General features: G+C 42.9%; 1 protein-coding gene across 2 annotated transcripts in view; it reads left to right on the forward strand.

Moving 5' to 3' along the window:
- The first annotated feature begins 2,200 nt into the window (after positions 1-2,200).
- The window catches only part of LOC146207959 (aurora kinase A-like), a 28,567-nt gene continuing 18,361 nt past the window's right edge, over positions 2,201-12,406 (forward strand). Inside the window, exons 1-3 of one of the 2 annotated variants that reach the window (XM_084587192.1) lie at positions 2,201-2,762; positions 7,472-7,577; positions 11,340-11,457. In XM_084587192.1, coding sequence (XP_084443318.1) covers positions 7,513-7,577; positions 11,340-11,457 — 183 coding nt within the window. In that variant the 5' untranslated portion in view covers positions 2,201-2,762; positions 7,472-7,512. The remainder of the gene's footprint in view (positions 2,763-7,471; positions 7,578-11,339; positions 11,458-12,406) is intronic. The other variant, XM_084587194.1, reaches the window with a different exon arrangement.

The following is a 12,406-nucleotide window of genomic DNA, read 5'->3' on the forward strand; positions in this document are numbered from 1 at the left end:
GCAGTTGATCAGGGTTGGTGACGATATGTTCTTCTACCTGCCTGAGCAAGGGTAGGTGAAAAAACAAGTTTGTGGAAGATAGATGTATTTACACACATACATGTATTCACATGCATGTGCATACATGTTATAGTGGAAGCTGGCAATTGTTGTTCTGCCATGGTTGTGTGATCCCGGTGTGTTGGGTTGACTTCGCAGATATATTTGCTTGTGCTCATCGAGACCGTTTGCATTGGAGTAAGAGAAGATGTGCCATGCTGTGCTGACGTGATCCCGGTGCTTTGGGCTGGCTTCGAAGATACACCTGCTTTTGCTCATCGAGAGCATTTACATTGGAGTGAGAAAAGATGGCCAAGTGGAAACCTTGCCTGAAATGGCCTGTGTTAGAGCTAAAGTGATGATGGCTCACGTGGTGGGTTGTGTACAGTATAATGCCGCTAGCTCAATTAGCTCAACAGAGGTTTAAGCCGTGCAAGGCAACTTTTCGAGTCTCGAATGGACCGCACTTTGGGGAGGCAGTTTTTCAATGTTTGACTGCAACTTGCCTGCCCATGTCCAAGAACCCGTATCCTCTCCTGCATCTGGGCATCCTCCACTATGATGTCGTGTACGTACTCCTGGCTATTTTTGTAATTTTCATGGCTGCTGAATGCATAGTCATGTAAGGCAACTCAAGTTCATGTTACTGATTTGCACTTTCGTCTGAAAGACTAGGTGATAGAACCCACATTTTGCTAGTGGTTTGGGAAGCACCGATTTCACACTGTGCAACTGTACTGAGAGAGAATATTTTTCGACAAAGTTCGGACAACTCTGCAGTTTTTTGTCAAGAAGAGGTTATGTTTATTTGCCTATGCATTGGGGAAAGCCACGACTGAAAACAGGTGAGCGCCTGAAGTAAACTGCAATTACTGTGCATAATGTGGTACACTTTCTTCGCATTTATTTACTTATACAATACACCTCCTCCTTTGATGTCTCAACCAGTGCATATAGTGAGGCAATTTCTAATATCTATCAGTCTGTGGTATTCAGATGTGAAATTTGTTTTTCGGTTAATATGCGTAGTTGAAAGCGAAGCAAATTAGTTGAAATGCTACTTCTACCACTCTGACATAGTTGTATCAAAATTAGTTGGGACACTACTATTATGCCGTAATATCTGCATCATGCCAACTGTAATACTAGTTGAAATGAAATGTGAAGTGTCGTTCTACTCTACTGGAATTTTGAAAACAATGCTTGTATATGTGGTCGCTCCTGTGGCCGCACACACATGCATTACTGTGGCCGTGGAACACAATGGTGTAGCAGACCTCCTTCCTTTGCATTCCTTTAGGCTCCTTCAAAAGCCTTCCTTCGTGTTTTTGATTTTCATCCATTTTTTTCTGAAATGCAAGTATTAAGCTTGTTGTAAGTGTGATGTTTTATGTTCATGGAATACTGTCCGACGAGTCTAAAAGGATGTGTGGGAAAGTTGGCTTGTGCTATCTCACACTAGGAATCTTTGTTGTCTACTCGAGTACAGTGTTAAAAAATTTGTGAGTTCTGACTTATTTTTGTTTGTGTTTGTGTGATTGCATTTGTTTGAACTCATTCAGTTCTTTACATTTACTTTACTGATAACTTGTAAATGACAAAAGCATTGCAAGTGTTGTAGAAAGTGGCAGCGCAAAGAAAAAAAAAACGAAAGAAAGAATGCACATAAATGACAGATCAGCGCTTGCCCTGTTGTCTATGTACCTTCTCTTGTATCCGCGTTTCTACTGCGCTGCCACTTTCTACAATCATTCACCGACTATCCCGCACCAAGTTATTAATTGCAAATGTGTGCGCACTTCTGTGTAACATGCCTTATTTGCCAAAAGCCCTCATCACCTTTGGTCGTGCAGCATTCAATATGTGCAACATTGCGTGTATGTTGCGACTGATAAACTTCTCTGTGCATTTTGTTTGGCCAGTGAAGGCTGGATGGCTGTGACCGAAGATCTGTTTTGCAATAAAGATTAAAAAAAGCACTTTTAAGTGTTGAATATGTGCACACTGCAATGGAATCCAAGGTCTTAAAGAAAAAAAAAAGAGCTGGGCTGCATGTAAAATACATGTGCACTAGGTACAATAAATATAGAATAAATTGCAAAGTACACCTGCACTATCACAGTAAATAAATTAAAAATGTGCTTTCGAAACTTTAGTGTGGCGTCCAGCACGTGTAAACGAAACCGAAACTATGCATCCGGATATGGAGCTTTCACCCACGGGAAGTTCTCTGCACGCAAAGTAAACCGAAACTATACGCACAGGTATGGAGTTTTTCCTTTTGCTTTCGCCCACAGGAAGGGCAGCAACGAAACCGCAGAAACGCGAGTAGCACGGTAGCGTGGCATGGAAGTGTAGTACGTACATCTGGTAATGGGTATCTAATTGGCACCAGTAACACCGTGGACACTGCGGTACATGTCAGTTTAATCATGCCTGCTTAGGTAGTAATGTCAATATGGTCGTAATTATTCAATGGTTTTGGTGCGGGCTAAATTGTTTTTGTCCTCTTCCAAAAACGGCGCGCATTGGTTCACTGGCCGCATTGCCCTCGCGCCACGCGTGCTTTCTCGCGCTCGTGCCAGCAGCACCAGATAGCTTCCGCCGAACGTCACGAGGCGGACGAGGCTGCACGATTTGCAGCGGCCTTTACGGCGGTCTTTGCTGGCCCTAGGAGCTGCTGTGCCGCCCTGTCTTGTTCATAGCGTGCCTCTGCGATTAGTGTAAGTATGCATCGTTTTCAGCTCATAATTTATTCCGCGTCGCTTGTCCACCTCCTGTGCGACTTGCTTAGATTTTGTGGTTGAGACGGATATGTACACGCCCATGTCCGACACACGCGCGGAGCTAGCGCGGCCGTTCGTGTTCGCCACGGGTTCCAGGTCCTCCACGTTGGCTTTAGAATACAGGCGAGAAGCAAACCATGCAGCCTGGTTACTTTTGGCCAAGACCGACTGAAACACAGACATGCACAGATACCACTGCTCCAGCGCGCACCTTCTAGTTCATAGCCTTCGCCGCTAGGGAACGAACACTACGGGTAACCTGGCGCTACTGTAAACCTGTTAATAAGAAGGGTCTATTAGTTCTGTTATTTTTCTTCGTCGTTATAGTTTATCTGTCCACGCTGTAATGCATAAGCACCTGTTCTGCGCATGTGCAGCGAGTAATTGCAGTGCCGTCGCACAAAGCGGAATCGCGGTATGTCGTCTAGCGAGAGAAAAACATTATAAAAATAAACACTCTCCGCTAAAATACAAAAAGGCAAAATTTTAGAAGTATAACTTGGGCAAAGATATTTTTTTTTAATTTGGGTACAGTTTGTTTATATTAATTTGTGATTTGATGATGATGAAAATGACAGACGAACAGGTCAACCGAGCGCCCTCAACGACGAGAAAGGTAACGAAAGTTGGCGCACGAGGTCCCATAGGACCCTGTTTTTTGTGCAGGTCTGTATTTCAGTCGGTCTTGCTTTTGGCAAAGACGGTACATGCACAGGGTGCAGAACTCCTGTCAGCTGGATCTTCGGGCATACGTGCGCCGTGTTTTCTTGTCTGTATGTCGTATTTTCTTCCCTGCCTGGGTTAATACAACCAAGCCTGTCTTGAAAAACCGGCGACAAAATAACCTGGGGCACGTACGCGACAATGACAGATCAGGTAAATAAGATGAGTGGCTTTAAATTTAATTGCATCGCCGCATCGCCTGACGTTGCACTTCTGATGTCGAGACATAGCAGTGCGCATGCGCATTCTTTTATTCTCGCAGCCTTGCTTGCAGCGTATCACCAAGGAGGATATATTTCGTGATAACATATGCAGCGCTTGAGGCCAGGAATCGCTTTATTAGAACTTATGCAAAAACTGGCGCCCCCTTGCGCTGACCTTGCACATTTCCGCCATGCTGGGGGATTTTGAATACCGCAGCAATCCACCATAGCAGTACTACCGGTACTACAGTGAACTAGAATTCTAGTTCACTGTAGTAGTACTATGGCAGTGCAGGATAGCGATTCGCAATTTGGCATTTATCCTCGTCTAAGGTATCCAAATATTGCTGCGGGTATTGCTATACACAAAAAGGTGCTATGTTCCTTACCCGTGAACCAATTAATAATAATAATAATAATAATAATAATAATAATAATAATAATAATAATAATAATAATAATAATAATAATAATAATTATTATTATTATTATTATTATTATTATTATTATTATTATTATTATCAGGGAAACAAAGTTAAAGGTGACTGCTTCGTAGTGCTTTATTATTGCGCAGCATTACTTAGCTCATGTGCGCCATATTTATGGTATGTGTGAACAGAATGTGTCTGCATGGCTGTGTAGCTTATGTTGAGTATAATAGCGCAACGTGTTATATCATCGGATGGCTTATGTTGAGTATAATTGTCCATTACTAATTGTAGCTCTCAGTTAACCGTCGTTAATTAGTTATCTAGGATTAAGTTGAACATTAGGCTACACCAATAAGTCATACATCATTGCATATACGTTATGCTGAGTGCAATTGCACAGGACCAATTGTATGTCCTAATTACTTACCGTTAATTATAGCCAAATTGAAAGTTTCGCTACCACATAAAGTTATATCGCTGAACAGCTTATATCGAGTATGACTGTATTACACTAATTACAGCTTTTAGTTAACCGTTAAAAATTATTTAAATGGGATTAATAATATCATCATTAACGTTATAGGAGTTAAAACATATATCGTTGAAAAGACCTCGAAGAGTATAATGCAGAATCGAACGCTAAACCACGGGAAAATCATGTCAAACTGATTAAATCGCGCGTTAACCGAGCTAACAATTATCTACAGCGTCTAAAAACACACACGCAACGGAAGTGAAACAGCAGAACTTAACGATACTCATTAGCAGCACGTAAGGAGTGAGTGAGTGAGAATACTTTATTTACACCGACATGGACCTCGGGGCAGGGGCTCAGCCAGGGGGAGGGTCTCCTTGCCGGCTCTCCTGTGCCGTGGCCGCAGAGAAGGTCTTGAAGTAAGCCTCCTCCGCCAGGCGTAGGACGATCTTTTGTTCATCTACATTTGGGCTGCAGATGTAGGACTCCCAGGTAATTTGCATTAATACCGTTTCTTGGGCTAGTTGGTTCATATTTGTACTGTGAAAAACTGCGTGGTGTGTTTATTTCGGCGCAGTTTTTCACAGTACAGGTAATTTGATCAAGGGGATCAGTTTCTTTAGCTCCCGGAGAATCGGGGCATTGCCAGATTAGGTGATTTTGACTCAGAGGTACGTTGCAAAGATTGCAAGCCTCTGGGTCCCCTGTCAACTCATTATGCAGAGTAACACGAAGAAAGAAACGATTGGCCTGAATTTTTCGCCAGGTCCTGCATTCCGAGGGTATTAGGGACCTATCTGGTGGTGGATAGATCTTTCTGTTTAGTCTGGGAGTCTCAGAGAGCTTCTTGTAGGTGATGAGAGGGTCTTTGTCTCCGGGTAGCGGGGTCTCTATGGCCGTGGGTGTATACATCTCGAGCGAGGCGATGGGCAGCCCCATTGCCTGGTAGACCCTCGTGAGCTGGAACCCAGATGACTGAAACCTCCCGGTTTAGCGGGTGCTTTCTCAGTAGACTGGCTGCCTGCTTGAAAATTAGCTAGGCCTTTGCCGAAGTTCCTAACAGCCGCCTTATTATCTGAATAGATAGTTCTGGCTTTATATGGCTGTACATGCTAGCGCTATATCAGCCTCTTCAGCTATTAACGCGTATTAATGGATCCAATTAGTTTCTGGGAGTGGTTCCCAGCTACCACTGCTATGACCGCGGTCCCTTCTAGCCCGCAGGCAGCATCGTGCAATAGGCTGATTCCTCAGGAGGGTCGTTAATAAATTTTGCTCTATGCTGTCTTCGTTCCTTGTCATGAATCGGGTGCATATTCTTAGGCACGTAAGGAGTCTTAAGTGCCGCGGTAGTTTTTTGCTAGTTGGTATCACGAATGTGAACAGCGGGAGTCGGTTCCAGATGAGTTCTTCTCGAGAGTTAATAATTTATTCGCAGAAGTTAGGTCGTAGAAAAAGGTTCAAAAGGAAGTTGTTGTCTTATCTTGTAATATCAAGAAGCACTCCGTGGTCTGCTAGCAGTATACCTCGCTGTGCGTCAGTAGTTTCTCAAGCGGGACTAGTTTTGCGCGTGGCGCTTCATGTACTCAATTTTTTAAATACTTAAAGTTCAGTTTGACTTTATACAAGTCATATACATTTTTCTGTTTGTGAAGTGCCACAGGCCAACTGATCCGAAGTAGACCTTCAGCTAGCCCGGCGCTCGCCGCGTAAATTTGTCATTCACCGCTCGTGGTTGGCCTTTCGGTATTCGCGTATTTTACGAAGATCGAATCTTCCAGTTGCAGAATTATTTAAAGAGACAGAACACTGGCCAAACTATGTGGCCAAACTATGTCATGAGCTTATGGTGGAGATGAAAAGATCTTTCCTCATATAGTACAGATCGAGCACTACAATATACAAGAAAAGAGGCTTAACAATTTTAATTTGCCATTGAAAATCGCATAAAAACGACAGAGGCGCTATCTAGCGGAGAAACCCTAGTACTTTCAGTGTACCCCCCCACGTGACTAGATGTCAGCAAAATATCGGTGATTTTCGTAACTGCGTATTGTTCTTTTTTATTCTAGAGTGCTTGCCATAATGTATTATATTTTGCGCTGTCTCCAGCGCGTCTTTAAATAAAAACCACCCCTGCTTTCGCACTGCGATAGATATACTTTCAGGTTTTGACACTAGATGGCGCCACAGTGTTTGCAATTTCGTGAATGAAGCAATGACAGTGCCCACTAAAACTTTCGTCGACGAGGGCGTGCGTTATTGTGCCGTAACAGCATTGAGTGTGAAACTGAAAAGGACGTTACTCTACGCAAAAAATGTCTGATTACTGTCTGACTAGTGAAAGTTATATTTGTTTTCGGTACGTCTTTTATGTCGGCCACCAGTCGTCATCGCGGTCGCTGCTCATGGTTTCCATCATCGGACTACATAAAAACGGGCGCACGCATTGATCGAAAAATTCCCGGTAAAAGTTTTCTACAGCGTTTCTGACAAAACCGTTTTGGAATCAAACATTTGAGACATCAATCTTTCCACCGCGGCGAAAAAAATGGAAGACCTAAATTCCAGTGTTCTGTCCCTTTAAGCAATGATGTGCACCCACAGTGCAGCATCGGCATTCATGGTTAGGATGCCACTCTGACGATCACCTGCTATATCATGGCACCGAAATGCGAGCAGCAATGTAAATTATCAGGCGCGATAACCTTCAAATCGCGCTCGACTGTACATGTACTAATCGGCGTGTATACCCGTTACAGTGTTGTAGTCCTTTTCATAAATTATCGCTCTCTAATTTACGGATGTGCGCAGTGCTCTTCGAAGGAGTTCGGGTGTGATCGACTCGCAGTAACATGGTAGAAGAGCAGCCATTATCTGGGACGGCGTCCACAAGCAACCCTGAAGACGTCGATAATACGTGAGGGCACCTATATTTTAGCAAAAAAAAAACAGCTTACACATGCGAAACTGGAATAACGGATTGGCACAAAACTGGATATTGATGTCACCACCTCAGAATCATTTGGTGCCAGAAGTGCGATCGACGGGGATTTTATGACTCTTGCAGTTTTTTTCTTTGCTTTTCATATGCACAGCTCATTGTGCCTTAGAATTTTTAAAGTATATTTAGCTCTAGGCACCTCTGCTGAAAATCATGACGGGTCCAGCTGGTTCGTAGCACAATTTCCAGTTGGCTCTTGCAGATTAAATGGGAGTTGAATTGGTGTCAGTTTGAAACTTTCAAGAAATCGTCTTGTAACCCAATTGGACCGGTTACAATTTTCACCACGATATGGCACGTATACGTATCTTTGACGACATTTTTCCACAAGTGGATCTGCACTAACATTTGGGCACTTGTGATGCTTTGCTAGACATATATGGTTGCATTCAGGGTGTCTGGTGGCTACAGGGAATATAGTTGCCCACTTTATGTCACAAATCAGTATTCAGAGAGCTTGATTTCAAAGGTAGGCTTGAGCTAGGATTAGATCCGAATACCTCAGAAATCTTCTCTGATGGCATAGGCTGTCTCTACCTTGTGGTAGACTCTGTGATGAAAAGCAACAGCTTATGGGTAGTAAAGTACATGGAAATATATAGTGGAGGAGTACTCGCATGTGACAAGGCACACCCAGTATTTTTCCTTGCTGTTATGACATCTCACATGCAAGAAACGCTGTCTGGAGTGTGGTGCATTGTACAGTGTTCTGAAACTTTATCGGAACCGTTTTCAAAAATTCTCCCGCCTCAACCGGAGGCTCATTTGCGCTGAAAAAGCGCACAAAACTTGCGCATTGTTGACCCTTTTGTTACGAACTTTGACCATGGTGCCTGCACGGTTTGGCCGCGCATGATAAAAAAAAACCCAAGAACCGTCTGAAACGAGATTGGGGAGAAAAAGACGTCAACGACGTTTCGAGCTGGATGGATGGATGGATGGAATATAGTCCCCTTTGAAACAGGTGCATGGTAGCAGTTACTCTCATGCTCGTTTTTATTTTTCTCCTATATCTTGAATATTGTTTTAGATCGGTCAACAATACTACCATTCCATTTACTGAATTTTTATTTCTAAATTACTGCATTATGTCACTTTTCTGCTCTGAAGCCACCGATCTTCCAATTGCTTTTTGCTAGCTTTTACCGCAGATTCATTCACTCGACAACTGGTATCTCTAAACCCCAGGGCCCCAGAAAGAGTAACTGACCTGCATCGACATCCGGATGGATACCATCACATCATATTCGAGTATAACATGTTCAATTGTTTCTATGGATTTACCACATACTGCAGTGCCATTTTCATAGCTAAATTTTTGTAGCTGTGCGTGTTTTAAGGCATCCTGATCTAGCTTCAAAAAGTAGGGCACTGACTCTTGAGTTATTAAAGAAAACTTCCTTCGTGATCTGCCTTGTCCACTTTCGGTATAGTTCTACACTCTCTTTTTTTTTTTTTCACAGACTTTATCCAAACTTTACCTTCTGTGTTTTTCAGCTGTTGTTTAACGCTCTTTATTTCTCCGTCCTTGTGACCAGCATATCTTACTGGTTAGTTTCCTGGTTCTTTTCCCCCATTGTGAGTCAACACTTTTTAGGTATAGATATTTAAATACTTTAGCTGCCCAACTGCTACAGTCCAATTTCCTCAGGCGTTCCTTATATAATATTTTACTCTGAGCTTCCCGTGCTTCAAGAAATACCTAGCCCACATTCCATGTACCGCCTCATTTGTGGTTTTGCCGTGGGAATCCAGGGCCAATCGTCCGACAGCTCTCTAATTTATTTCTAATGTCGAACGTACATCTGCTTTTAGGCACAAAACTTTAAGTGATTGCTCATGATTTTCAATGTATGTCAACCCTAGCGAAAAAACTCAGTTACAATAACCTCATGCAGATTTCTCATACTAAACTCTTATAATTCTCATATAAGCTCATACATATATCATTCAACGTATGAGAAATATATGAGATTGTATGAGATTTGTATGAGGTTAGTATGAAATTTATGAGAAATCTGTATGAGGTTATTGTGACTCATACGGTTTTTTCGCTAGGGAATCCTTCGTTTACCCATATCTTGTAGGGGTTCTCACGGGGCTCCGGCTTCGCGAAAGAAACACCGAGGCACAGCCAGCGGGCCAAGTTCTTATTGAGAGTGCTCAATTTTCATCCTCGGTGTCGTAGCAGCACCCGCGCGCTCCGGCGACGCGGCGTCGTCTCTTTGGATGCAGATACTCTCCGCCGAAATGAGAGGGGAGGGAGAAGGAGGGGCCGCCCGGCGCGCTACGCCAGTTCTCTCATCCTCCGCCTCCTCCGCCACAGCTCCGGGAGGAGGATGTCAGGAGAAGAAAGATGAGGGCTCCTCGTAAAAGAGAGGGAGAGGGCATTCGCCGCGTCGTGCGGGCCAGGGGAATGTTGAATTCCCGCTACCTTGAGATTATTATATTCTGCCAATCTAGGTATTTCATAGCCTTGTATTTTAGGACCCTGATCAGTTGAGCCGTTGAAAATAATCAGACATGACTTAACTGCGCTAAAACTGAAGTTTAGAGCCCTCCTCGTCTCCGCAATACTTAAGTGTTTGCAAGTCTTCCTTGCTATCTGCTAAAAGCACAATATTGTCTACATACATTAAACCTGGGAGGCGCTACTTTACGACCTTTCCACCTAATCTACATGATAGGTTAAAACCTAGATTACTTTCCTATATCATCCGTTCCATATTTATCATATAAAGCATGAATAGCTGCGGTGATCGTTTGCATGCATTGACAGCGTCCGTACTTCTTATCCCTCCCTATGTAATTTCTACTTTGTTATCCCGGCATATTTCCCGTAGGAAATCTGTTATCTCATGACCGTTACCTTCTTTCAGTATGTTTCACAGGAGTCCCTGTTTACGTTGTCGTACGCACCGTTTATATCCAGAAAGGCTAAATACAAAGGCCTGTTTTCCGCTCCAGCTATTTCGATGCACTGGGTAAGCACAACAGGCTATCATCTAAGCGCCTGCCATTTCTAAACCCGTTCTGAAGCTCTCCGATTACACTACTTTCTACCCATGATTGCAGTTTTAATTTCACGACATGCATGGCCAACCTTCAGGTTTCAGTGCAAATGAGTCACCGTTTGCGACGGAAGAAATTTTAAAACGTTTCCGATAAAGTTGCAGAGCACTGTAGAGGCGGAATTCGGAAGCAAACTGAAATGATACACTAACGAGCAGTACAATCATCTGTGTATAAACAAAAAACGACACACATAATAAGGAAACATGGTATATGTGATTTGATGAACATGAGGTATGGCATATGTTCTGGCCTGAAATGCAAATGGAAATGGGGAAAGGGCTGGTATGGAACCAAGAAAAATCTTAGCCTCAAAGGGATGTGAAATGCTTTACTGTGGATGGCACTGATCCCGATGTTGCATGACCAAGATGAGCTAAGGGAATTTGTTGAGATAGTGTTGCAGCAGCTGGCTTATGATGATTTAAAACAAAATGCTGAAATGTCGCACTTCGTCATTTGACTCTGGTAATGACGATGTATGGTTAATGCAACACTGTGGAACAGTTATATTCCACATTAATCATTAATCAGAAACTTTGTCTTTATTTCTTGCTGTATCATTCGTCTAGAAGCACTATTTCTTCTCTCATTTTAAACTTGCAGGCCGGCCAAAATCTGGTGCCTCCAGGATTTCGAGATAGGCCGACCACTCGGGAAGGGCAAATATGGCGTCGTCTACCTTGCCCGGGAAAAGAAAACAAAGTATATTGTTGCTCTTAAGGTGGGTGTAGAATCACCACAGAGTCATATTTTATGTAAAAATGGCAGCTAGCATTATGACGTACAGTTCTGAGGTATATATTTGTTGAAGAAGCATTTAATACCTCATGTTTTTTAAAACCCAGTTTGAACCCCTGCTGCAATGTCTGAGTGGTTAAGGCGCTTAATTGCTAAAACCAAGGATGCAGGATCAAATCTTGGCTGTGGCAGTCACTTTTTAATAACGCCGGAAAGCAAGGCTCCTATGTACTGTGTGAGGTCAGTGCATATGTTAAAGAACGCTATAGGTGAGAGAAATATCCGGAGCCCTCCACCATGGTGTCCTTCATAGCCTGAGTTGCTTTTAGATGTTAAACCCTAAAACCAAACCAAACCATGTTTGAAACATATCAGAATTGATAATGTGAATGGCGGTAATCAGGCACTTGTGAGATTATATGTCCTGAACGACTTATTGAAACTTGTGAAGAAAAAAAAACAATTAAATGATAAACAATACCAACACTGGAACTAGGGGATTGCATAGAAAAGGCACAGTTTATCTTGTCAATGTCACCTTGCTTGATTGTGTAGGACCGTATCTACAGTGTTCGAGAGATAATTGTTGCAAGCGGTGCTCGAAAAACATAACGCAGCCATAATTAAGTTGCATGATATGATGTGTATTACAATTTGACTTTATTTTGGTGGCTTCAGCAGCTGCTATGGCAGGCGGACAAGTGCATGTGCGCTTCACATGAAGCATGCTGCTGTATCTCACCACTTCCTTGTTCGCCCCAAATTTGTACGTGCTCGTGGCATATGCAGATTGGGCTGTAAAAGATATAAATAGACGCTGTCTATGTACCAAACATAAAAGAAAATCATATAAGCTTTAAAATAGCCTTTTGAGTGACGTTACGCTGTCCAATCCGTTCATTGCAAACGAAGCCGCGGTGCCAGCTTCAGCC

This window comes from Amblyomma maculatum, chromosome 1, assembly GCF_055883805.1.
Source record: "Amblyomma maculatum isolate TAMU_Amacu chromosome 1, ASM5588380v1, whole genome shotgun sequence".
NCBI classification, from domain to species: Eukaryota; Metazoa; Arthropoda; class Arachnida; order Ixodida; family Ixodidae; genus Amblyomma; species Amblyomma maculatum.